This window comes from Haemaphysalis longicornis, unplaced genomic scaffold, assembly GCF_048455015.1.
Source record: "Haemaphysalis longicornis isolate Haplotype H1 unplaced genomic scaffold, Haemaphysalis longicornis Haplotype H1 scaffold_4, whole genome shotgun sequence".
Lineage (NCBI taxonomy): Eukaryota > Metazoa > Arthropoda > Arachnida > Ixodida > Ixodidae > Haemaphysalis > Haemaphysalis longicornis.
The window spans coordinates 12,278,648-12,306,634 of record NW_027526361.1 but is presented as its reverse complement, the minus strand read 5'-3'; the positions used below and the strand labels follow the sequence as shown (position 1 = coordinate 12,306,634).

At 46.9% G+C, this 27,987-nt stretch overlaps 1 protein-coding gene across 4 annotated transcripts; it reads right to left on the bottom strand.

Moving 5' to 3' along the window:
- Nucleotides 1-88: 88 nt before the first annotated feature.
- Nucleotides 89-27,875, bottom strand: LOC144178262 (PTB domain-containing engulfment adapter protein 1-like). Of its 4 annotated transcripts, none has more exons than XM_077705981.1 (13): nt 27,718-27,856; nt 23,543-23,683; nt 17,921-18,039; nt 17,365-17,429; nt 15,695-15,766; nt 15,533-15,631; nt 14,448-14,585; nt 13,289-13,405; nt 9,163-9,285; nt 8,499-8,603; nt 6,840-6,984; nt 5,352-5,503; nt 89-1,516 (listed from the first exon to the last, which is right to left on the bottom strand). In XM_077705981.1, the coding sequence occupies exons 3-13, from the start codon at nt 17,979-17,981 to the stop codon at nt 1,436-1,438; spliced, it is 1,158 nt and encodes a 385-aa protein (XP_077562107.1). In that variant the 5' UTR covers nt 17,982-18,039; nt 23,543-23,683; nt 27,718-27,856; the 3' UTR covers nt 89-1,435. The 4 variants fall into 4 exon arrangements, with proteins under 4 accessions (XP_077562107.1, XP_077562108.1, XP_077562105.1 ...); XM_077705982.1 differs by lacking the exon at nt 23,543-23,683 and adding an exon at nt 23,845-23,915 and having other exon boundaries at nt 27,718-27,847; XM_077705979.1 differs by lacking the exon at nt 23,543-23,683 and having other exon boundaries at nt 27,718-27,875.
- Nucleotides 27,876-27,987: the final 112 nt, after the last annotated feature.

Here is a 27,987-nt window from a genome sequence, read left to right as displayed (position 1 = left end):
TCGTAAAACATACTATATAGCAGGAAAGCATTCACTTTGCAATTTGCCACCAATGCTGCCACACACACGAAAATCAAATTGGACTTAAAAAAAAAAAAAAACAGCTTTATTCTCAACAAACAATGTTCCGTGTTACAGTTCCTTGAACCAGCAGCCAAGCAGTGCTCTGTTTATGTGTCAACAGCACAACCTGGCTCTCTGACTGAATTCAATGTTCCCTTTGGAAGGCTGGGGTGGAACAGTTGGGAGATGCACTCACTATCAAGCACCAAGATAAAACCAGAGTACAAAATTTTTCCTACACTCAGGTATACAACTGTCACACACTGTTGCTTCCAAGTTGCATAGCAAGTGATTAGCAGTGACCGTGTTCGGGACCATTCACACGACGCAGGCCTAAACTCAAACACGAACAACAGTTGTCAAACAATACATTGCTACTAAACGTAGCTTTCCTTAAAAAAGAAAAGCTTGGCACACTGAATGTCAGTCAATCAGCGTAACATTGCGCAATCAGACTTCCGGGAAAAAGAAGCAAGTGGCTAAACACAGGTTTTGCATATACAACTGGACTGCCACGGGCCAGCTCAGACACGAGCTTGCTACAAGTGATCTTTCCACATGCACGCAAAAGGCAACGGGCCTATGGGGATGCAGCCGACGTTATTGCTACCATTCTACATGGGCCTTTGGGGCTGCATTCTGGGGGGTGTATAGTATTTGTACAAAGTTGCATTTCAGTACCCCCTAGTTCAGGCGTGGCATTGGTAAGGGACTCAAAGATGAGGCTGTGTACGTCAGTAGAGTAGATATGCGTCTTGTATTGGGTGCAAGAATCCGTGCGATAAAACGAAATCATCACAGCTCTAATGCCTGGCTTTGTCCACTTGTCTTGGCAAAGCTAACAAGCTAAAAAAATACTATCTGGAGCTGAAAAGCATCTAACGTATTCTTCCCTGGCATAGCTCCAGGACCACTAGCGATGGAAACAAAGGATACAATGAAGTGTGCCCATAGCCAAGGTCCCTTCAAGAAGTGCCTCGCCGGCCGCAAGTGCAACCCCCCCTCTACTTAGCGGCCCCCCACACACATGAACAACTGGCACAGGGCACAAACTCAAGTGTGCAATATATTGTTAGTGACGATAATTTGTTCACGTAAAAAATAATGCAGTATTAAGGCATTGGGGAACAAAATATGCAATGCGCCGGCTAAGTTGCCGCCGATATGTGAACCTTTAACAAGCGCACTGAAACTTAAAAAAGAAACTAAGCGAGAAGCTTACGTTCCATAGCAAAACACGGGGCTTCGTTCCGCCATGCACGGGAAAGTGAAAAAGATTACGCGCGGATAATAATCTTTCACGACTCCGCAGTGCAAGCAATGTGTTGTTGACTCAATTTTCACACTCATCATCTGTAGCTGTGGGGAGGATTCAGGGCTTGCTTCCCAATGGGTCCAACTGCTCCAGAAGAAAATCATCCTTGCCGAAGGAGAGCCCTCGACTGAAGCCATCCTGAAATTGCGCAAGGACAAAATGCAATCAGGACAAATTTCGGGGAGCAGGTTGGAGCAACACATCATGTAGGTCGCAAGCAAGCACCTCGGTCATAGCGCCGGCTTAGCTGATCCCCTTACGCACCAAGCCAGGCTCCGCAGAAGCCAGAATTACCACAGACATGGCGAGGGAAGGGCCTTCAGCTACGCAAAGGAACAGCTGAGTGATGTCATTGGGCCTAATGAACCAATTTAACTCTTTCGCAACCGCGCCATAGGGCATCGATGCGATGGTATCGACGTTTTGAATCCGCCGCCAAAAATTTGTTTCAGAGACTACGGACAAGTGGCGCCCTCTGATGTGTTCAAAAAGAACAAAAGTATTGGTTTCGATTTTGTTTTGCTGTTTTCACCGCAAGGAGGCGCCGAGAAAAATAAAAGTTTGAGTCGGGGTGACGGCGTTGTTTGGCAATCATGGCGGCGGCGGCTCCGCGCGCTACTCGAAACCAAAAAGCGAAACCAAGCACTTCGGCCGCTTCTAAGTCCGATTCTTTTGACGAGAGCAGCAGCGAGGAGTCTAGTGATGATGTCGAATCGTTGGACTTCAGTTCAGACAGTGACATTTCATCGCAGCAGCCGGGGACATCAGCCACTGTGCGCACGTAAATTTCGTTTCAGCGCTCCCATTGTATAAATACAGTCTGCGGTCTTTATAACTGACGACAGTTGTTTATTCTGTTTTCTTAGTGTCTCGGCAACATACGGTGGAGATATTTTGCCCAATGCGCCACGACGTGTGAAGTTTGAGCCCAAGCGACAGCCCGGTGTCCATATCGACGCTACACGGCGGAGTGGCACCCGGAAGTTCGCAAGAGCGCTGGATTTTTTTATGATGTTTTTTACGGCCGAAGTGATCAGAATGTTGTGTGACAACACAAACAAGTACGCCTGGATGAACATTCTTGACAAGCCGACCTATGCTCGTCGTGACGGCTCATGGGAAGAAGTAACTCCGCTGGAGATGATGCGTTTCATTGCGATCATCATCTACATGGGAATTGTTGAAGTACCACGACTGCACTTATACTGGAGCACGGGGAGTATATACAGTGGCCTTCTCCCATCAAAGATTATGCCCCGCAACCGGTTTGTAGCTCGACTAGCCTTTTTACACGTATCGGACCCGGACGACTTTGCAAGTGAAGCCACTGTTGGCAAGATCTGGAAGGTGTCCTGGCTTCTGAAGCACATCAACCAGACGTCAGCAAATTTTTTTCAACCAAAGCGGGACCTCTCGGTGGACGAACGTATGGTGAAATCAAAAGGAAGATCAGGAATGAGGCAGTATATCCGGGACAAAGTGACTAAGTGGGGGTATAAACTTTGGGTACTAGCCGACTCCGAAACAGGGTATACCCTCCAGTTCTCTGTATACACAGGCAAGCGTGAAAGACCAGGACCACATGGCCTAGCTTTTGATGTGGTCAGCAGCCTGTGCTCAGAGTATCTAGACCAGGGGTACAGAATTTACATGGACAACTTCTACACCTCTGGGAAACTTTTTGACCATCTGCTGGAGCGCAAAACCCTTGCCTGTGGTACCACCCGGAAAGATCGCCGATGTTTTCCAACTGAGCTGAAGGATGTTGGGTGGGAACGAAGAGCTCAGCGCGGAGACGTTCGGTGGCTTCGCGATGGCAACATTTTATATGTGCAATGGAAAGACCGGCGCGCCGTGAACCTGATGAGTACCATTCACACAGCCAACAAGTTTGTCCCAGCCACGCGAAGGCAGAAGACAGGTGACAGATGGACTTTGATTACCATCAAGAGGCCTCTGCTTGTCCAAGACTACAATGCTGGCATGCTGGGTGTAGATAAATCGGACCAAATAATTGGAACCTACAATGTCTTGAGGAAATGCGTGCGCTGGTGGAAAACCCTGTTTTTTCATTGCGTGGACATAGCGTGTGTGAACAGTTTCATCCTCTACCAAGGCCATCGAAAAGAAAACCCAGGAGTCCCAGAGCTAGCCCAAAATGCCCGATTCGACCAGCTTGCTTTTAGAGAGCAGCTCATTCAGCAGATCTTGGATTATAATGACATCGAGCAAGACCGTGCCCCATATCCAAGTCTAGAGCCAATTCGCCACCAACCCCAAAAAATGCAGAAGTCGAAGAACTGCAAGCTGTGCTATCGAAAGAAGAAAGTAGAACAGAAAACATAACAAGTGCAGCACATGCGAAGTGCCCCTATGCTTCACGTCCTCCCGCAACTGCTTTTCTGAGTGGCACAGCAGTCACCACCCCTAGCTTGAAGGGCCATGAAAAATAGAGTTTATAACGTACAGAAATGAAACTTTCCAGAATGTGAGCTGACATTATGTGTAACGTTTTGTATATTCCAGAACTTCGAATTTAATTTTGCAGCTTTGTTCAGCTGCATGTGTATGTTTTGTTTACTTCGGTTTGGTGTGTTTTTTCCTTTGTTAACAGCTAAAATAACAAACAGTTTCCTACCTATCACACTGGAGTTATTTTTGTTCGAAAGCTTGATTAAAAATGTACAATTTGGTATATAACAATGCCAAATGCAATAAAAATTACTCAAGAAAAAAAATGTGATTGAGGATGTCGAAAATCGGCCCTTTTTTCGCGGTTGCGAAAGAGTTAAGCCAACTAAAGGGTGCAATCGCTTGACTCCTGCCAGGACTACCATTACTGGTAGTTTTCATCAGTCTTCGGTTATGGGGGGGGCTTATAAACAAGTCGCTATTTGGAAAGGCCGGAGATGCTGCAATCCAAACAACTGCTTTGGGTGAGGATAAAATAGTTCAACTCAATTTATTTTTATGCACATAATTTGCACGAGGTAAATCCCGATATTAATGCTTTGCAGTCATTCACTGAAACTAGTGTGGCATTTGGCAACAACTTTTTTTACACCCCCTGCACGAAGAGCTGATAGCCACTTGGCTCAAAGTACAAACAGGCTACACAGAGCTATGCTATGCTAAGCACAAGCCAGCGCAAAAACTTGCAAAGTACTAAGTTACAGCACCCAGTCCTTGTCACAACTTTCAATCCAGCATGGTGTCACATGTGGCAAAAAGGGGAACAAGCAAAAGTGTTTGACGATGTGACTACAACGGACAATCAACTGCCGATAACAGGAACGATTACAATACTATAATGATCCCTGCACTGCAAAAAATGCTTGTGCGATAAATATTTCACATTTATGCACAAAATCAAGCTACCCTATGATGTAGTGCTGCCTCTGCAGAGTACAAAGTACTCCATACTGGACAGCTTTTCTCGCTACCATATAGTAAGCCCCCGTTACAATTAAATCACTGAACTCTGGCTCAAGTGTTTTACGATCCCCACAGCAGTGCATCTGTTTCTAACGAATATTGCTTGCCTATAATGTGGCCTCTTTCCTGTCCTAAGAACTTTGTTATACCGAGGGTTTGGTGCACTTTCTTTCCTGTACTATCACACGGTTTCTGAGTGGCTGCCAGATTATGCCCCCACTAGCACCACAGGGGTTCCGGACAGTGTAAGCACAGCAGCAACCAAGAGGGGTCTCAGTAGCTAAGGCGTTGCGCTGCTGAGCATGAGGACGCGGGTTCGATTCCCAGCCGCAGCGGCCGCTTTTCCGATGGAGGGGAAAAGCAAAAACGCCCGTGTGTACAAGATTTCGGCGCACGCTAAAGATCCCCAGGTGGTCAAAATTTATCCGGTGCCCTCCACTACAATGCGCCTCATCGCCTGCATTGCGTCGGCGCGCTAAACTGTACAGCCAAATCAAAACCCAGAGGGGTGCCTTCCCAGCAGCCCGCAGCAGCACACCTTCATTTCGTTGAGCCTGCGGTCGATGATGCCAATGGCATTCTCCAGCTCCTGGGCGCCAAGGTCCTCGGATGAGAACTCCCCCATCCCAAAGGGGTCCTCCTCCTTGCTGGGCGAGAAGGGCTCCTGGCCGAAGAGGTCCTTAGCTGTGCCTGCATTTCCCCAAAGGGAATATTCACGCTCCTTCCAGTGCTCCCCGTGGGTTGGCCAGCACCAAATCGTGCGTTCCCTCGAGTGAAATATAGGGCCAACACATGCTGTGGCGTTCCTTTTGGAGCACAAACAGCCAGCAAACATGGCCATCTTGGACATGAAGGCTGTCCTTCCCATTTCCCACAAAAATTATTTTTTACCAAGAAATCAGTCTGCTCCTGTAAAGAGGGAAACTTGCCATCTACACATGAATCATTACGAGTGCCATAGTGTTAGCCATTTTATATTTTAATGCGCTAGCATTCTTTTACAACTCACCCCTGATGTTGATCTGTCTATCAATATTACATGAACAATTTTAATGGCCCTCTCAACATTCTTTTATTAAGTAACCAGCCTATTTGCAGGTGATTGCTTAACTTGCAAAAGTAACTCGATTTAACGACAGCCTGCTACTTCAATTTCGTGTTGCAAATAATCAGAGCTTAATGAAACCAATGACAATCGGATAGGCGTCGGCTTCATAACACGAGGGACCCAGGTTCGATTCCGACCATGGGAAACGGATTTTTCTCGGAGTGTTTGTGTAAATTGGCTTTCCTGTAGTGCGTTTTGCCATGCGCCGGATGCCATCAATGAGGCAGGGAAAGCTTGGCTTTAAAACCCCCTGCCTGCTACCCTTGCATAAAACAGTTCGCTGGCCGAAGCACAAGTGCAGAGCCAAGAGAGGCCTGAAATTTTAAAGGCAGGTCTGCACGGAAGCTCACACATGAGGACTGGTAAATCTTAGCTCATCCCCGCCATGGACTTCTACAAGCCTTCACCACATTCATAACCCGGTTGATACGCCACCCTGCCACAGTAACCTGCTTCAATCCCTCGATTCCAAAAACTGTACCTGGCTGAAACCACCTTTTTGCCTCCACCACCACTGCGTCTCTCTCCTTGCTTCATTGTTTCAACACTTTCATCTGCACAACCCTCCCTTCCAATGCCATCCAGGTGAGTTCAGTGATAGCAAAGGCTCACTGCTGCTGTGCAGCAATGTTTTCCCCAGGCACAGACATGAAAACTTGGCTGCGCTGGGAGTTGCTCTACGCGGGAACACTTCAGCAGCTGTTCACTGCAGAGATGACCATTCCCACATCAGCGTGAATGCCACGGAAGCCAGCAAAGGGGGGGAGCGTGTACTTACTCAGGCTGCTACATTGTCTTCTTCCTGCACTCTGGGAGCAAAAGAGGTGCAATCGGCTCATTTATTGACACAGAAGCCCTCCTCCCCCCCCTGAGAAAAGTGACCACCCCAGCCAAGCGGGCCCCCACAGAGCGGCTCACCGTTGGTGGTGGCCTCGTCTGCGCAGCCGTTGACTTTGGTGGCCGGCTCCGCCCGGGGGTTGAAGTCCTCCAGGTCGTCCATGGACAGGTTCTCCAGGCGCGTGCCCACCGTGGGCACCATCAGGCCCAGCAGGTCCTGCGAGGGCTGCAGCCGCACCGGGCAGCTCATCAGCGTGCCATTCAGGGAGCCCCCTTAAGTGGCCCCTTTTACCGCAAACGGGTTTGCTCAAGGCAGCTGGGCTCTGCTTAGGACATTTCAAACTAGTGGTACTGCCGATAATTTCATACGAGTACACCCCCAATGGCTTGACATTGATTAATAAGGAACAACCAGCCCTTATGTGTCAACATGAAGTGAAAAGGAGCACTTGCTAGGTTAGGGTATGAAGGCCAGGCATCTCATTGCAGGCATGAACGACGACAAACCTGTTTCCAGACGGCATTACTGACAATGTACTTCTCAACGCATAACAATTTTGCTAACTACAGCATTCTAGTGTTTTAGTTAACCTGCACCCAGAGTTCACCCTCAATCCTTTCAGCCTGTTTGCACCCATTCTAGGCAGAGGCTTCTCCTATAGGCTTCTCACCCCTTCTATCCCCCAAGCAATAAGTCATCACTGGAAGTACACACTTACAAATTTTTAAAATTTTAACAACCACTCAGGAGCAACAACCCACCCGCATGTCTGCGCCTTATGGTGTCCAGTGGCAAAACAGATGAGAGCATGCGCAAGAAGCCCTCGGCTCTGTGAGCATCGTCTACAACAGCGTTTCCCTAAGAGTGATATACCCCACTTGACTTTTGTTAACGAGAAAGTAGTGTTATTTGAAGCACATGCTCATCTCCAATGCATGTTTCATTTTTCTTTTGTATTGCTTGCCTGGCACGTGCGTCAGGAATGTTTGCGTTGCATAGCTACCCTTGGCAGATAGCAAAACGGCCTTTGCAGATAAGAAAACCAGGGGGTGTGTTGCTCTAAGATATGCATGAGTGCGAAATAGGCATGCCCAGCGGCGGGCCCAAAGCCTTAGCACATCGTCCAGAGGCGAAATAGGCGTGCGCCTATTTCGCCACTGGACACCATGATAAGGCGCTGACATACCGATCGGTCATAGCTTCTGTGATATTATTAAAAATTTGGAAGGGTGTACAGATAGATAGCAGGCCTTTCTTTTTAGTAAGGGTAGCTTACTGTTCACTCCTTCTGAGTGCTGGCCAAATGCTCCTCAGCCCAAGTTATCGACACTCAATATCTTTCTCATGACTTCCACACCATTTCTTGCAGCAAAAAATAGATGGGAACACTAGAAAAGAATGTGATGGGACAGGTGCAAAATTAATAATTTCTAGCTATAGCTGAACAAACAACAACAGGGTGTCACCTAAAAACAAACGGCTATGAAAGGCGTTTCCAGTTAAGAACAACCAAAAAGTATGTTCATCCTATAGTGCTCCTCCAACATGGCTACGCCATGCCTCAGCAGGACTTGTGTACAAGCACACCATGTGCAACATACAATCCCACAACCTGTTTCTTTTACTAATGTACATTTGGTTTAATTTCAAGCATTTGAGGTTTCTTTCAAGCTTTTACTGCTGCCAAGGAGCTTGTGCAAACATTTCTTGTCAAACCAGGATGAACAAGCGAGGCTCACATGTTTCTGGTCCACACTCCGAGGAGGCAAAGGCGGCGGCAGGGGCTCTGGGATCACGTTGCTGGCACTGGGCTTGCTGGTGCCATTGGTAGAGGCACTCTGCACCTACGGGCACATACCATTCAAGCAGGCCGCAACGGCACAGCTAGGATACTACACGCAGCCAAAGAAGTGACAGTAGCAATGAGGTGTCCTAAAAAAACATCATGCACTCCGTATTTAAAACTTCCACAGGTACATGGTCATGAGTGAGCTGAAACCACAAAGAGTTGTAGAGCGTCTTAAAAAATTGTACAATTTCCTTTCAGATAGGTGCATTGGAGCAATTTATGGCCTATGGGGCCGCACTCTTACAGGAGTTCACATACAAGGAAGTTTTCATAATTTTGAACAAATGGTTCATCAGAAAATTGTTAAGCTCTGCATGGTCTGCGGTGGTTTCAGTGGACAAATGTCATGGTATGAGCACCCCTGCATAAGCTAAGCAGTTTTCCCAGAAAAGGCATGTGAAATGGGAAGTACATGCTACATGAAAACTCCCAACATCACTTCACCAGAACAATTTATTTTAACATACGTGCAAGAGACCCCATGAGACAAGCAAGGAAGAAGATATACTTGGGCACACGGATACCTCCCACAAAGCCTCAACACCTGCACCCACCTTCACTTTAGTGGGCTTGTGGTTGTTGGCTTCCGTAGGCGAGTGGAGGTCGTCCCCGCGAGTGTAATCACCCTCCCGCAGGCACTTCCGCAGTCTGCTGTTCTCCTCTTCAAGGTCTTGGACCTAAACATGCACGGGATGAGGCCCCTAAGGCTACACTTTTGTTTAATTCAAAACAACTTGACTGACAACCTGCTCAACGCCATCTTGGCCCCCGCCAGACCTAATCACACACACAGAAATAGGTTGCACACATCCATAAAGTTAGAAATTTCCTGCAACACAACGATAGCAGGGTCATCATTGGTGAGGTGCAAACAGCAGTAATCAGTGTGTTCAAGGGACACTGAAGTCAAAATACAAGTTGCTCTGGATCGATAGACTAGCCCACCGAATACGAAGAAAGGTCCATTGGCTACACTGCACAACTCTCACTGGAAGTGCTTCAATGATCTAACATGCACGTCTTTCCTGGCGGCCGCTGAATGACACTACTCGTCCATACTTGGGACGACGGTACCGCTTTTCGAGTAAGCATGCCAACATTCGCGGGGCCTCAAAGAACAATGTTTTTCTTCAAGAAAACGTCAATACTAATCACGGGTCCCATAAAGGGACATTTTGCTTTGTGGTTCGGAGCTGCAAAGCCTGTAAGAGTCTGGGAAAGCACGACTGATTAAACTGACACTGACCACACTGCTCGGGGGTGCAATGGTAGCGTTGTATTTGGTTGCTTCAATACCGCTGTACATCACTGCTGCCCCACTTGCTTCCAGTTTATCATGATGCAAAAGCAACTGGAGTTGCTGTTTGCGCATCGTTTGACCAGCATTCGATTAATTTCTCAGCAATTAAGGCACCTTTCGGTACCAAATCAATGCTAGAATGGCTAGGGAAGGTCAGACTTCCCTTTGAAACCAACTTGCTGGTTGCCTTCAGTGTCCCTTCAACTTCAAGCAAGGGGTGCAATAAAATGTACACTGACCCACCAATACAAGTGCACAATCTTGTCTTATGGCTGTGGCTTTGGTATGGCTTTCCCGCTTAATTTAATCCAATTGCCATACAATTTAATCCAAATGTGTGCCAATTTAATCCAGATGCCATGTGATTTAATCCAGGTGCCAGCGAATTTAATCCGAGTGCCAACCAATTTAATCCAGCTACCAGAAGAATGTACAGGAGTGTTTTGGGCAAAATTAGGCACAGCTTTGCAGACTTTGTTGTGCATGGTGTGGCGAAAACGTGGTGTTTCTTGATCCATCATGTGCAAAATATCTTGTGCGAACAGCTTAACGTACATTTACTAACACAAGCAGACCGTTGGTGCCGTGTGCTGTGAGCTGATCGTCTCCGAGAGCGCCGTCAACAACAGAAGTCAGAAGTATCGCCTGCTCTTCGCGTAACAATGCCTTCAGAAGCTCCTTTGATAAAAACACATTACTTAAATGCCCTTTGAATTATGATTTTCAATTGCTGAATGCTTTGCTGCAGCATTAAACATTATGTCCACATTATAATATTGTCTGCGAGATCGTCCGAAATATTGCCTGCTAACGATAGAAGTGTCGTCTGCTGGCGTAACAATACGCTGGCAAATCTGCTGGTGTAACAATACGCGAGCAGACGATACTTCTGACGATCTCGCAGACGATCAGCACATGGCACCAAATGATCAAACGAGACCGCTCTCCTGGTCTGCACGTTGTTAAATGTCCATTAACTCTTTCGTTACCACGCCTATTCAAATCAATCAGCGGTGATCGATGATTTATATTGCCTATTTCGACATGTTGTAGTCGTTTCTCCTACACATCGTTACCACATCTATTCAAATCAATCAGCGGTGATCGATGATTTATATTGCCTATTTCCACGTGTTGTAGTCGTTTCTTCTACACATCATTACATTTATTCAAATCAATCAGCGGTGATCGATGATTTATATTGCCTATTTCCACATGTTGTAGTCGTTTCTCATACACCTAATGTGGCTAGTGGTTTGTCTAGGCACTGCACTTAAAGAATCAGTTTAAATTTTCCCGCTCCGGCAACAGTGAGATTTTTGGCGGCATTTTTTGCGAGCCGAGGTGCGTATGTTTTTGAGGAAGGGGGCGCGGCTGCTGCACTTGACCAAAAAGCATGCCGCACGTGGTTAGGCTACGTTACCGTAACTTTTTTTTTATCAAAAGGCTCCTAGCAAGTCAAGTACCAAATAATGTTGTCAGCTTTGTCATCCGACAGTGCTGAGAGGTGATAATTACTTGAAAATGACACCAGCTATTCACTAGTGATCTTAGGTTCGGAGAAAGGGTACCTTTATTCTGCCAAAGCTCATTTCTGACGGTCCCCCTCATGTCTAGCAAGTGTGCCTGGCATTTTCAGCCAGCTTCCAGCAGTTTCGGTTTCGTTTTTGCATTGCGAAATCCTTATTTGGCACTACTACGCAGTTACCCAACTACAAGCTGATGTGCCATGGCGCCTCCGTTGCCCGCTACTTTTCCTCGAAACAAGCATGCCGCTCGTGCTTCCACTTTACCCACACCTTACTTCTGCGATAACTTCAGCTGAAAGTCGAAAGATAACACCAAGTCGTCGGATATCAGTTCAGACGAGACCGCTTCGAATCGGCCTTGAACACCGCCAGCTGGTTCAGCCGCCAGTTTCGTTTCCGCACGGCGGTATTTTCGGAGGTCTAGTGTCGCTTTTTAGTAGAACTGTCTATTCTGACCGAGTCTGCAACAGGCTTGTAATTGTTTCTTTTCGAAATTGTTAGGTGGCACTGCAATGTAGAAGGCTTGTAGTGCTAAACTCACTTCATAGCACAACGGCGGCTTGGTGAAAGCTTGCTGGGCACGATTCTAGCGCATCGCACTGTATTCCTGCAAGCAGGGCTACTATAGCAAGTCAGAACATGATAATAAACCACAAATTAAAGTTCTAACTGATAACTGATGATCAGAACGTCAACTAGCTTCCACCACCGAGATTGGTTTTCAACTCCAAGCAGATTTTTTCACGTACCCTAGCTTGCTTGCCTTGAATATTGTGCTGGTCATAATCATTGACAAGGTGTTTTTACATCACTTGGGGACTAACTGGAACATTTAATAATGTAAAACCACCAGGTTTCTTCTAGAAAGCAATGCAAAAAAGCAAAATTTGAAATATAGGTTGGGCTTCACCACAAGGCACAGGCACTCCGTGTGCTAACATTTTATTTTATATCTGACAAAGTGTACTGCACAACTCCGTTTTTTTTTTCTAGGATGGGCTTTTGAAATGTTTACCTGCAAAATGAATATTCCAAATTTTTTTCTACTACTGGTGGTTTATGATATACAACTCCCTTTTTTTATTTTCTTTGGCACCTGGACAAAAATTTCGACTTTGATAATTTTTTTTGCAATCATAATTTAAGAAAACATTATTAAAACTGGTGTCTTTGGAAAGCGCGTGGAATCATCTGCATTTTGTGTCACTGCAATGTGCACCTAACCAGTATGTATAGCACCGAAAAAATGTTTTCTTAGACCCCTCAAAATCGGTCAATTTCCTGCGGTAACAAAACCACGCGCATATGATGTTTCGCACATAATGGATCAAGAAACACCACGTTTTCACCACATTACAGGCAACAAAGTCCGCAAAGCTGTGCCTAATTTCGCACAAAACAGTCCTGAACATTCTTCTGTTAGTTTTATTAATTTGGTTGGTGAAGGAATTAAATTGGTTGGCACTCGGATTAAATTCGCTGCCACCTGATTACTTGGCATCTGGATTAAATTAGATGACACTCGGATTAAATTGGCTCGCACCTGGCTTAACCTATAACAATTGGATTAAACTGAGCAGGAAAACCTGTAGTTCCCGGGAAGTGCCCAGCCGCTATACAGTGGCTGCTACCTACTTTCCAAACCTAGTTCCGGAATTTTATAGTTGGTGTAGAGTTAAAAAAGGATTGCAAAGTGCCTCATTTTCTGCCAACATAATTCTTGGCAGCTTTACATGCACGAGGTGAAATTCCATGAGAACAGTGAGATTCTAATGCTACTGTATGAAACATTGCAGGTGCCACAATGTGCCATCCAGTGGCGAGGTCACAGAGGAAGCAAACTTGGCTTACCCTTTTCTGCAGAATCATAAACTGCTTCTTCATTTCCAGATCTCTGCCTGAAGTTTCAAGGAACTTCCTGTAGGCCAAGTCAAATGCCTGGCCAATGGTCAACGTTATTTCTTCAGCCTGAAAAATGAGGCACACATTCACTCTTAGCGAGGCTAATAACAAAAGACTAGCACAGAAAAATGGTGCATTGAGAACACCACCTGCTTTGGCACATTTAGCAGCAGGCTCATAAAGGTTTTTCTTGCACACAAAAAGCAGCAACTGATGTTGGGTAAACAGGTACGGTCTACAGCGTGGCAGGAGCAAACCAGCACTATAAAGAGTAGATCACGAAGCGAGATTTTACAGCCAAGCTGTATGCTCTACCCCTTAACAGTTTCATCTCCATGGGCGAAAATGCCAAGGCACCGAGGCCCAGGACGTGACGCCGAGCACACGCATCAGGCTAATCAGGCACAGAGCATAGAGCTCAGAATTCGTTTGAGGAAACCCCAAAACAATCATCGAAACCACATTATGGATGATAAGGTGCCTGTGAACAATGGGACCTTGCACCATGTGTTCCTGTTAAAGATTATGTTTGCAGATTATCTTTGAAGGCTAGGCAGGATTAGTGTCACTAAATGGAGCAGTTCTTGCCCAAGACGCCGAGCACATGCACCGGGCTAGGCAGGACCCAGCATTTGCTGCATCTATGGACACACTTCTGCTGCCGAAATGCTGTTACACGCGTTATCTTTAATTCGCATTCGGAACGACGCCAGTCGCGCGCAGCCGCAGAGTAGGGAGGAGAAACTAAGCCTACCGAGTTGATTGATTAAAACGCATAAACTCCAAAATGGCAGTGCCCGTGAACCGTCGCAGTGTAAACAAATGTCACGTAATGCGAACTGGCCAATGATCATGGCGGCGGCACAGAACAATAGGAAAAAGAATGCCGATACTCTGCACCCTTGTCTAGTGACGCTAGCCGGGCGCAAGCGACAAGCCTGCCGAGAGGATGAGAAACATTTCATACCCTCATCCATCACCATTTACAGTGGCTTACAACAGCTTTGCTGGACATGCAGTTTCGCAGGGTGGGAAGTCAAGTGTTTTCAAGCAAGCAGCCTCTGCCAAAGCATGGCTGCAGGGAAGGGGGGGGGGCAAGGCCACACACCAGCTTCTCGCTGGAGAAGACGAAGCACGAGTGCCGCTCGCCATCCGACTCCTTGGCGATGAAGCTGAACGACTTCTTGTCCGTCTTGTCATCCGCACAGTAGGAGATCCGATGCAGCGGGTGCTGGTGGAATATCCTCTGCAAACAGCACCCACCCAGCACTCAGCAAACGGCTGGCTACCAACTGCCACACTAAGAGAGCACAGTGATGAGACAGTGCGACACACACAATTTAGCACCCACTCCCCTAAAGTGGCACGGGGAAAAAAGTGATGCTCGAGACACCCCCGACACTTAAAAGGACAATGAAGGTGACAAGCACAATGACTTGGATCCGTAGCACGGCCAACATTACCTGCCAGTAGAGAATGATAAAGTTCTGCCTGGTTATCATAATGCAGATACCCACCTTGCCCTGTAAGAGGTCACTGCACGTGATGCCTGGGCTACAGCAGTGTGGCGGAAAGCTATGGAGCTACAGCCAAGTCTGCCGCCCGAATTTAATTCTCTGCACCCATTGTAAGCTGTGCAGCACATCCGAATGGCCAGCCGACTTTTCAAATAAACCAAAGGTGGAGCCATACACTCTCCCACCGAATTCTTCAGCTTTCTTCCCCCTCCCACACGCGCCAGTCGCCGGAGAATGCATACACACGGGCAAAGCATGTTTCCCACAGCCCAGGAAGGTTCCAGGTGCCGTTGTGCTTACAAGTGCATTGCACCTTGTGGGCATAATGCACAGCAACAATGAGGCGCGTGACTGCATTGCAGGTATGCGGCCGGATGACCCGTGACAATGATGTTTTGTTATCCCCCTGAGGATGCATCATCCTCAGATGTTGTGGATGGGAATCGTGCTCCTTGCTATGGCATTACAGCAGCGACCGCCAAGCAGTACGGTGGACAGGTGTGGTCGCCTGCGCGAGACCCCCGTGTGCTTGGCACGAAAGGACAGGTGCCAGCACTGTCCACTGTACAAGAGCCCCGGCTCTGCCTCACCAGTGGGGGACTTCAGGCTTTCCCCCATGCACTGCAACTACACAAGAATGTGTTGATGGAGCAGAGCAAGGCGAGGGGTGGCCCACCTTGGTCTTGGGGTCCTGCACGGCCACTCCATCGACAGAGATGGTCAGCTCCACCTTGGGCACCTTGCCCCCTTCCGACCTCTTCAGCTGCTGGTTGAACTGCACACACACGCGGGACAGCTAAGCGCCCCTGCACTGCAGCTGCACCCCGTACGGACTCACCTTCAGCTTGCGGATGCCTTCCCGGACCACCTCAATGCCCTTGGACTGTTCCACTTCAGTGAAGCCCAAGAACTGCACGGAGAAGACAACACCGGGGGGCAGCACTCGCAACACCGCCCTTCCCTCCTGAGCAAAAGTTCGCATCGTCAAGGTGAATGAATGCAAGTGGCAGCATTTCAGCCGAGGGGGAGTTCCACTCAGTTATGCATGATGGCAGAAGGCCCCGCGCTCAAATGCTACTCAAGCCTACAGCGCCACGCAAGGGCTACCATGGGTATGCCTAGCAGCACGTATCCTTGCACACGTGGCCTCCTTTCGCTATATGACCTTGAATCTACAACCAACAAAACGTTGCCCAGCAACACTCTTTCTGGGCATTTATCATTCAGCACGGCTGACTTAACTGAGCTTCATACACCCACGATATGACCGTTCAAGGTTAGGGCACAGGGGCGTAGCCAGGGGGGTGTTTTGGTGTCAGAACACCCACTGAAATTTTCAGAGTGCTGCACTCCCCCTCCCCCTTTCTGCCTTTTTTTTTTAAAAAACCGCAGAGCTGTCATTACTGGTCATAAGTTCATCGTTGCAGGAAAAAATACCAAGAAAATGCCGAGCACTCGTGAGCACGTGCCTTGCGGCAACCGCCGAGTCCCTAGCTCTCGCAGTGGCTTTAGCAAAAAAAAATTTCAGCACTAATGCTAAAGATGAAAAGATACCCTGCTTGTTGGGAGAGGTCACTGCGGGTGCCACATTCTCTAGAAACCATTATGGATCATCGGAGACATCGCTACGAGAGTGCCAATACTTGAGTTGAATTGCAAATCCCCCCCCCCCCCTCCACTGCCTCGAGTCGATGATGAAGAGCTGGTGGAAGTCTACAATGCTGAGGATGGCTTTGCATATATCCCTCACTGCGAAGAAGAAGACAACGACCTCTTCGATACACATGACGACGATTACTAGCACCGCAACTATGCAAATTAGCAATAATACTGAAACTTAATTATGTGTCCGTCCGGCAATGCTCACCTACAACAGCTTTGCCATTCAAGTCTTGTGTGTGAGTACAAGCTTCTCTGAATTTTTTCCAAGGCTACTAACACACCACAATGATATCAAAATGTAAAAACAAAGATACAAATGACTACGATGAAAAAAAGAATGACTAACATATTGTTTAGACGCAGGCTTTCTGCCTTTTTATATTTTTAACAACAATATAAACCCCCCCCAAAAAAGATGTTTCTGGCTACACCACTGTGAAGGCGTGTACCCAAAGTAAGAAAAGTGTTAGTATGCAGATGACTTCAGGGCCTACACTCGTTTATCTGCTCCAAAGCTAGGCATAAAAAAATCCCTCCCCCGCCATGCTAAAAACTTTCCATGGTGAAAACAAGCAACACTTCCAGCCAATGGGAACCTGTGCCCTACTAATATTCAAAGAACCATGTGAAGCTGCCAAAACATTACTAGTTACCACATGAATGCTGGGTGTCACCCCCGAAGCCCCACGAAGCGTAGCTTGCATGAGCATGGGCATGGTGGCCCTTTACGAGTCATAGCTCTTGCTTCAGCCATGAGAGAAAAAGAAACAGCAGGTGCAGCCCACCATGAGCTCAAGTGAGGAGGAAAAATGATCGATTTTTTTTTTAATGGCGTTGACATCCTACCTTGACCAGGTAGGCAACATGGCCTTTTTGCAGGGCATCCGCCGGATGGATCCATCTGCGACCACCTGAGGAAGAAGGAAACATTCAAGTGACAAAGGGAATCTTCAAAAACGCCAGCCAGCCTCAAGCTATTGCACATGCAAACTAGAAGGACACCCGAGACAAAATCAAGTCCTAACATGCCCTTCAAATGGTGTTTTCGGCCCTTTTTCAGCATAGCCACAAGTAGCATTTAAGTAGTCAGGTGTTTAGAAAAGAACGATTAGGAGCTTCTTTTTTTTCTTTTTTTTTTCCATGGATCATGGTATAATGCTACCCTCGTATGCGTAGGGACACTGTCCTTTTCCTTTTGGCAGCAAACAAATCAAGATGGAAGAGCTGGCGCTGAGCAGATGAACAAAACTTGGTTTCCAGTATCCACCTATTAACCGAGCTTCGGTTTGAATGCATTTTCACCCAATAAGAGAAAAGGGGTTGGGGAGAAAGGAGAACGAAGAACAAAACGAAAGGCAAGAAGCACAGCCGCAGTGTTCATTGTGCTTCCCTCATCACTTACTGCTTTTCACAGAGTTCTTGTTATTCTGGGCCCACTTGAGAAAGGAAGACTGCTTGATCATGATGAATGGCTATTTACATGCACGAGAACACCGCAGAAGGCACGTCCCAACACCACACCTGCAAGAGAGCAAACGGTCTTCTTCTTTTGTGTTCGAAAAAGAGATAAGAAGAAAAGAAAAGCAAACACATTTCCACAAACTTGCAATGCGAGGCTTGAAAAATTAACTTGAAGGAGCACGTGAGAATTGAAAGAAATTAAGAATACCCAGCAAACAGAGAGGCAGCTACAGCTTTGTTGCTCGCTGCCAAGGTTATCCCAGGTCATGCAAACAGAGGTGAATGTCAAGACGAATGGGTGGAACCCTGATATTGTTTGCAGCAGAGGCAGCATTGGCGTTATTACCACCAATGAAGCTATCAAAGTCCTTTTCAGCCAGCAAAACCACCAGATGAATGCAGTTCAAAAAAGGTTGGTTGTTAAAGCATGACAGTGGCATACAGTTGAACCTGGACATATCGAACTCTAAGAAGATACAAAACGAGCTCAAAAAAACCAATAATTCGATATACGAAATGCAGTCCACACAACAACAAAAAATAGAAGGTGGTGTTGCATTCTCCTATGCAAGCAATAATTCAAATCGTCCGGGTTAGACTGGATTTATATACAGTTAAAACTGGATGTTACGAACCTTTATGTAACGAATTCCTGGATTTCACAAACTTTTTTAATCCCCCATTGCCAGCCCTATTGAAACCCATGTGTTTGTGACCTCTATGTAATGAAGGCATTGCGCTACGCTGATGATCCATTGTTTTCCGCACTACTGAAAAATCGGCTGGAGAACTGCACTGATTTAGCGAACTTCATCCGCACCGTAAACTACCATGCATTTCCAGTGTCAGTGCAGCGGCTAGGCCTGCCTGTCAGCGAGTAGTCGACCGTCTCCACTGCTATCTGCGGTTTTGGTTCGTCGGTGAAGAGTTCCGCATCCAGAAAACGAAAAATTTTGTCTTTCCAAGACAAGCTCGCAATTTTAAATGCCATCTTTGCTGGCGAGAAAGAAGAACATCACCGCCCGGTAGAGTTTCCCAGCTGCCACCCTCTCAACAATTCTGAGTGCAGCAAAGAGCATCAAGTTCGCGAAAAGGTGGCCTTTCAGCGTAAGTTCGGCCCTTGAAACTGGTTAAAGCACCGAACAGCGTCGAAAGGCAACAGTGATACTTAGGTTACGTTTGTGAATACAGAGGTAAGTGACCTTGCCTTTCTTCTTGGGAGTGCCGTGAAGTGACTTATAAGTTCGTAGGAAAGCAGCAGGCACAAATTACACAGTTTTTTGCTCTGAAAAAATCCTTCAAGGGTGAGTTCACCATCACTGATGTCTAGTGTTTTAGTGTCTATTCTGCTTCATTCTAGCGAGCTTTAACTCTAAACCTGCATGTAACAAAAAAAATTGCGAATTTTGTCAACTTCGGTACATCCATGTTTAACTGTAGTTGAAACATATGTAACAATACGCAAATGTTCCGAACCATATTCGGCAAAGTGCAAGCATTCCTAAAGAGAATGCCATACCAGAATGTACATACCACCTTCCCTTCAATGAATAAACGTAGTGGAAATAAGACTTTAGTCCCGCAAGACTTGAGCAACAGCATTAACACTGGAGCACGCAGGGCTGGGCAGCCCAGCTGTGAACAGCTGCACACACCACAGAAGACAGCCAAAAACGACTTCACTCCGTGTGCTGTGTGGTGTTTTTTTTTTTCCTCCCCCTTCCGCTTTCTTCACTGCAGAGTGGGTTATGTTGTCGGACCATTGTTCCTCTTTGTGTTTTTACTTTCCTGTCTCCGCTGCCCTAGACAAGCTGCAGTGACGATGCAAAGGGGCCTGTGTCAACATTAATATCGGCAGCCCTGGCAATCCTACTCAACCGCGTTGGCACTCAAGCTGTCCTGCCCTGACTGCAGCATTCTATTGCGCATTCCGTCACACTCGACAGTCAAGGTTGGCGAAAAATGCCGTAAGGTAGGACAGAAAGCTTCTCGATACCCGCCCCATTGTGTAGTTTTTTGCTGTGTACCAACGTTTAAAAGTTTTGTCATGCCAGAATATTCCCCAATTCCACTTGCCATTTTTAAGGCACACTGCAAAGTCGTTTGGCACAACGCTGGCTGCACTTCTTGCTGTGTGCACGCACCTTGCTACCCTAAATTGGAATGGGATTCACAAAACAGCAATGCAACATCAGTGTTACGTTTCCCCGCTTTGCCCCTTTTGCATGTTCCGATTTTGTGCGGAATGACCAGGAGGATACTGAATAAAGGCTTGAAACAAATCCTTGCAGTCACAGAGAGAGCTTTGGCTTTCACCTTGTGACATGCTTTCTTTCTCTTATCATGCCCCACCATTACCTTCCAGCCCTGCTGTGTGTGTTATACTCTCCACATCTGACAACAGGTGAACACCCGCAATTGTTTTTTTTTAAACATGACCCGTCTAAAGCTGGTGCATTAATAAAATACGTACAGTTCTCATCAACCAGGTCGGAAGCAAGAAATTATGCAGTTTCAAATCCTACCAGCATGCAAGAAAATTTGCCCTTGTACCAAGGTACCAGAAAAAAAAAATTACGGTTGAAGCCTGCGAAACCAGGCCCCTATACTGTTTACAAAGCACTGGTTCTAGTTATGCTAAATTCTCGCACATATTAATTTTGTTGTTGCCAGGCACCCAGAAAGATATTGAAGGCCCTAACAAGCTGGCACGTGATCGTGTATTGTGAGTACAGTTGAGCTCAAATTTTGGTGTTTTTTTTTTCAGTAGCACTAGAGACAGACGAGCCACGTCACACAGTTGCAAAGTCAATAACATCAGACCAAACATGCCATTTGTAATTCTTTAAATAGGCGTCCACATATTAAAAGGAACTACACAAATAAGATTTCCATGTACAACAAAACATTATGAGGGCACATAAGCTTTCTCTTATGGTGCAGGAATGTGCGAGCCTCATTTCGGGCCGAGGTATATTGAATTTAGTGTTGTACAGTCTCATGCTGCTGAGTTTTGTGTCGCTGAGTGTATGATGACGTGGAATAAGCAGGAACACAAGTTTTCATGAGTAGGCTTTACTAATACCCCTGTCACGCGGGCCCTTTTAATCCCGATTGAAGCAAAGCGCGATTACTTTTCGAGCACGCTCGACGCATCGCCGCTGCTACACGGCATGTTTCAATCCCGAATGAGAAGTCACATTGGTTGCAGTGACGTGTGCCAGATGACACCAGAAATGTCTTTCACAGCCGGCGCCTAGTAACATTGCGCGGTCGTAGGTATACGTAACCGTATAAATGTTATTGCATGTTTATTTGAGTCTACTCTTATTTACCCGATTCCAACACGCACCCGATTTACGCGCCCGAAAGAAAAAGAAAAGACTTTCGGTTTGTAACCGAATCCAACAAGCATGCGATTTCAAGGCCTGTTTTTCCCGGAAAAAAAACGTGCGCGTTGGAATTGGGTAATACAGTAATTTTATACAATTTGCGGCGTTAGTTGAAGTTGTCATCTTCTGTGCCATTACTCAGCGGGGACGAGAGTATCACAAGAGGAAACCTCAATCACTCTTGAGGAACCAAGGCCGCATTCGAGCGAGATCAAGCTCAATCGCAATTTAAACTGGAGTGCAGCAAAAACCAATCCAGATAGAGCTTGATCCGGATCAGCTCAATCACGATTGAAAGTGCCCATGTGACAGCGATATAAATACCCAATGTGGGAAAGCCAGCTTTGCAAGGACCAAGCTTAGAAGCCCGTTCACACTTGGAACGAAAGTGTCCAAAAGTGACGAAAGCGACGCGATTTCTGTCGCTGCTGTTGCACGACGAGGGCGATTGGTCTCAACCAATTTTTGTCACCGCCCTCGTGATGTTGCATTTGACGCGGAAGGACGAGGCAAGACTAAGACGTCATATCCCGCCAAAGCACTTGGATACTGCTCGTGAAGTCTTGTTCCAAGCGAGAGACAATAACAAGAAAAGCAAAAATAGGTTGTCGCCGTCACTCGCGTCACATGCAAATGTGAATAGTAAGTGGGGCGGTCGCTCCAGTCGCACTGCTCGCTTTGGTCACTCCCACCGGGAGTGTAAACGGGCCTTTACTGCGAGCCATTTTAACATTGGTGCTTGGGAGGCATACTGGGGACAATAAAGGCAGTCGTATGAAAACACGAAGGACCTGGGACCAATTTTTGAATCGCCCACCAGCATAATTTTGCCGACAGCTTCCAGCCACACTGTTAGGCTACACCGATGTGTGGATGATCAGTGTAACCAAGCCAAGCAACACGCTAGTGATGCTCACAGACTCGTTCAAACACACCAAGGACAAAACTCGCACTTCTGTGACAGATAATTCAGAATGTCACAGAAGTGCAATCTAAAGCTGTGAGCTGGGAAATGGCAATTGCGTTTTTACCCTCAGATAATAACAAAATTACCTCATTTTCTTTGTCTTTTCTGGGGCTTTTTTCACGGGCAAGGTGCAAGGTTACAGTTTTGGCGAGGACACTCAGTGGTAATGAGTGTGCGTGGTGATAACGTCCACTTGTCGTGCGCCGGACAAGTGCTTTCTCAATGGCAGCAGCATCCTTTGGCATGGGAACGCCGATGTTGAAAACAAAAAGAATTTCTCATTGCCTAAGCAGCCGGCAGCTGCTGGCTGGGCTGGCATCACAGAAATGCCCAGCCATGCTTGACTGCCGGCATTGCAGTAGTTTCCAGAGGTTTTTAACGCAAAGCATCACTTGGCTCCTTGTAGTGTGAAAACCCCACAGCCATCCAAAACCTTTCACGGGTGAACGACCCCAATTCCCATTGCCTGGCGATGTGTCATGTGGACCCAGTGGGCACTGCCTCGTGGGTATTCACTGGATTATACAAGCTAGCCTCGGGCATGTAGTTTGTATCTGAGAAATAGAAAAGCACTACTGTCACTGCTACGAGGTCTTCATGTTCCGAAGTTCACTAGCTCGCATCTGTATCATCAGGTGAGACAGTGAAGTGAAGCCGGAGGCGTTAGTTTCCTGCTGACAAAGTACGAGACAATTGCAATGCAGTGAAACATGTGAAGAGACCTGCTGCAACGGAACAACAGTCGCCCACCAAGCTACTGACAACGTGAAAGGCAGAGTGGGCAACTGCGGAACGAGCAAGGCAACGTGCACCCCCCAAGGCCCCGTCAAACAGACAAGCAGTGAACACAGCGGTGTAGCAAGCACAGCTACAGAGTAAGCAGGAGTTGCAATAATTTTTTTTGGAGGATTGTTTTCAGGCAACGATGACAGTATGACTTGAACAGGCCATTGATGCTTCAGCCATAAAGCAAAGTGCTATGAGCGTACGTGCAGCATGCAATTGCACATTAAGTGCAGCATGTAATGCTGTAAGCTACGCACAGAGAACGATGCAGGAAATGCATAACAACGCACTGCCCACTTGTTCACACTGGGTCTATCATTCTTGTACTTCTAACAGACTAGCCAAAAATGCGCACAGCTTGAGGCCAGCCCTCCCAGCGGTGACAGTCTTCGACACAGCTGCAACAGCAACGGCATACCTTCTGCGCAAGTTCCCTCTCTCTCAAGGCTTCCCTTGTGTCAACCCTGTGTACGCCGTCGTACAGCATTAGGCATAAGATATGCCCGACCCATCTTCAAATTTTTGTGCAAAGATATTACTTTTGATGCTCCAACAGGTTCTGGAAGTAGATACAGGAAAGTGGAACTAAGCAAGTTCAGCAGGCATTTCACGTCTGCAGCTCAATCCTAAAGGTAACATAAAACATTGCATGAAAACAGTTTTAGCCTCCGTAGGTGTTAATTACATGCAAGGAACTTGTGTTTGAACTAACAGGCATACCTGGGCAGGATGGATCTTTAGGGAACATATGGTGCAGCAGCTGAGCCAACGTTGCAGCTGGCATGCTACTACTGTTTCAGGAGGGTGGGTGTGTGGGAGGGAGGTGGTACAACGATCAGGCAGCTACATTTGATACCAAATATACTTTAGGACGTTCAGTACAGCCCATTTCATTTTCATCCATGTAAGAGGTATGTTGCTCAAAGATTAGCCTCATATAATTTGCTAGATAGCCCTAGCAGGTAACGCCCCACACAACTGCAATGCTGCTGTACTAAAGCCGGTATCGAGTAGTAAATATGTGCAGATGGTTACAACATATCCTGCCCATGAGTCAACAAGCGAACAATTAGTCTGCTTCCTGTTTTTTTAAGCATGGCTTTGACCTATGCTCAACTTGACCACAGGGAAGGGTGCCTCAAATAGTTTTATGTTTTATGATATTAAAAAATTAGCAGCTAGGCAGGTGACAATGAATATTTTTCATTTGTTTCTTTGCACATAGCACCCATTCCTTAATGCAGTACTATTCTTGAAAACAATCAAACATATTGGTGTTTTTCTGAAGCAATTAGTAAACAAAAAGCTCCATGACGACAGTTTGTAGCAATTCTAAGTGAAAACGTTATACGTACAAAATGCTGTTTGCATGTGTGAGACTTGATATAAAGTCTTTACCTAAAGCATGAAGATGGTAATCATGATAATGATTATGACAATGATAACCCATGATGGGCATTATCTTAATAAGGTATGCCCCTTGCCCTGGCAAAAGCAGCGGCTGTCCTTGTTAAAAGGCAATTAGTTGCAAGTGTAGGTTAATCTGAATAAGGTGGCGTATTGGGTAGTTTGGTAACTGTTCAACATGGAGCAAACAGTGCGGTGATAACAGTTCATGTTGTCCAGTGTTTTCCCCATATCGTTTTCTCCACGACAGGTGCACCTGCTAGACGTAATAGAGGATGTAGCATGTTCTGTAGGTGTAAAGTTTGTTGTAGTGGTTGCTTGCACCCTCACAAGCCAAACACTCAAATAAAACCACATTAAGCACTGCTACAATGTCAACATGCTATTGCACTGTAGAGTTCGTGTCCCACTGCAGCTGCTAATATTGTGGAACACAGCACAATCAATAACATAATTAACGAAGGCCATAAAATTAATCAGTAATTAATGTAGGCCATAAACAACCAGTGAGGAACGGAGCCTGAATTAATTGCTTGTGCATAACCACTGCAAGCTGCTTCGGAGGCATTAAAATGAAGGAACGTAATATGACAGCATGACTCCCACAACTCCCAGGTGAACGAAAGCAGTGAAGGCGGAACGACCCGAGAGGGTACCAATAGATGCTCCTATGCATTTTAAATGAAGCTGCAAACATTGGCCCACAAGTTCAAGGGTCTACGGCAAAAATATAACATCACATTCAAGTATTAATGCTTCTCTTAATGGTCAAGCGCTGAAGAGCATCGGGGTTTCCCAAGGAGCACTTTAGTTAAGCAGACTCAAAATATTCCATTTGAGGTTTCCCCTTCAAGAACTTGGAACCAGAGTTCGCAGACAGCTCTACTGACCCACACTGTATTTTTAGATGCCCGAACAAATTAGTGCATTTCCTTTTTTCTTCCCATTTAGGCTACTAGCACTGGCTTTAAGCCAGCACTTTCACTAAGTGCTACAGCTGGCTTGAAGCCAGCATTATCCAGGAATTGAAATCCTCTAAAAGGGGACAGTTGGTTAATGCAAACAAAACATCTCAGCTCCAGCATCCGGCTTAACAAGACCAAGAAATCAACATCCTCTGCCCAACACGCATGCACAAGTAGTGCTTTCCCCTTTTTACTTTTCCTGTTTTTCTTTTTTCAAGGGCACGCAAGCCTTCCGAGAGATTTGAGAGAAGAAGTTGATTGCTCAAGGATTTCCTCGGCTAAGAGTGAAAACAAGGGTTGCGCAAAGAGGGGAAAGTGAGAATCCGGAAGACCCACAAAGTGAGGGGAGAGGGACGCACCATGGGACGTGACAGGAGTTGCTTGGCACGGCTCTAATGGAGCACACAAGTATTCCGCACTCCCGTGGCAAGATTGGAGGAACTACGTGAAGCACACAAAGAATACTCTCTCTTCCTCAAACACACAAGGCCCAACAAAACGCTGCGGCGTAGACCCAGAACATTATTTTCTGGCCAATAAGTAGAAGAAGTGTTTCCATGCACGGCTACAATGGCAGAACTCATCACTTGATTTGCTACGCTATTTGTTGAATGCTGTTAGCATTGCACCAGCCGCTCAGAAAATATTTGTTCTCAAAAGGCTATTTTTCACAACCTGCACTGTATAGTTTTACCATTCACCCCAATGCATTACCAGAGCCATTATATGAATTATGCCCCCTTGTAAAGATTAGACACGCGCAGCTTAAATACTATCTTAGATAGCATGAACAATAAAGCGAGATATTTACCTCCCCTCAGAGTTCTTATTATTTGAGCGCAGAAACAGCACAGGACACCTTAACATGGAAATATTCGGTTCGGCGAAAGCAAACGGCCTAAAAGTAGCCCTGTGGAGGAAAGTACATCCAGAATTAGACTTTCGGAAGTTCAGGAAAGCCAACCGAATACACACCCCTCCTATCCGCGCCCTTTGCACGAGGACTTTGACGGAACATTAGCAAGAAGCGTGCGACAAAGTACGGCCCAGCTGAGAACCTAGTTGAGCCCTTGCCTCGAAGTCTCGACAGGACAAAATCAAAGATGCACAGCAGTCACGTCTATGGCACAGGGCCAGATAAGTTTGGCTCCAGCGGGTTCAATATTTCACGGCACAGGCGAAAGCCCGCGCCGCGTCATGCGACTTGCAGCCGATCTCCCCTTTCAATGACGGCCGTCACGGCAGTACCAGACGGCGTGCCAGCTAGTCAGTGAGGCGAGTTATCCGTCTCTCTTCCGCCCAACGAAGAGAAAGACCGCAATTAACGAACAATGCGTCGATAAAGGGGAGCGAGTTGAGCACTCGAGTGAAGCTAACGTCAGGCCGTCGACACAATAGCGCCGCTTGGAGAATCAGCGGGGTGCTCGAAGGCCGCCCGAACGTCACAGGTCGCGCGGCTTCAATCAGCGCGCTGCGACAGGTTCCTTGCGTGTCTTCCGCGAGCTCGGCTGGTCTAATTCCAGCCGCGATCGAATGTTTTGCGGCACAGCTGCACGGACTGCGGGACGGGGCGTCAGCGCGGACAAGGCGGCAACGCAGGGTCCCACTTCTCACGGAATGACTGTCCGTAAAACGCTTCAGCGCTCGGGTCAGCGCTGAAAGAAGCGGACGGAAAGAGCGCCAGCAAAACGGAAGCAGCACCAAAGACGGCGGCGTGCGCCCGTGCTTCGCACGAAGCCCACCCCGCCGGCGAATTTATTGCGCGTACGCAGGTGTCCGAGATGCGCTCGACGCCCAGAAAAGTTGCATCACACGCAACTTCTCAGAAACAACATCTGAAGGCCAAATACTGACGCACGCTGAGACTATTACCTGCTTGCAACGAGCCTCCGAGCTCTGTGAACCCCACCTCCTCCCTGAACAACTCGGCGGAATAAGTTTCGTAGCAACTTGCAAGACGCCCTAGCCTAGCACTGCCCAAAGCGCAAGGCCAGGAGCGTAGTTCACACCAGTGAATCGCAAAGCCCGCTCTTTTATCAATTATTAGGCTTATTTCGCGGGATAGGAAGCCCGTTTCTAATGAGAATTACACACAAGGAAAAACAAACACCAAAAGCTGTACGCGGAGTGGCAGCGAGGTGGGACGGTAAAGCCTATGCAGAATGCAAAGTCTACCTCTGCCATCACTTTAGCGGGCGGAAAAAGCACACACCGAACTTGCCTGTGCTCAGAAGTCGCACTCCAACATGATGGCACTCACAACAGGCACTCAACGCAGAAACAAAATTCGCCCATGACGCCCACGGTAGTTGCCTCCGTTGCCTCCGACTTCCCAGCTGCGGAGCTCCCCTGGGACCTCAGAATATTTTTGGGCAGCTAAATATCACCATTAAAAACAAAGCCTTGAAGCGAGTGTTACAGCTAGCGCCAAAGAAACACCGTGGACAAAAGCTGAGAAACAACAAAGTAACTCAAAATTGTGTGCAAATAT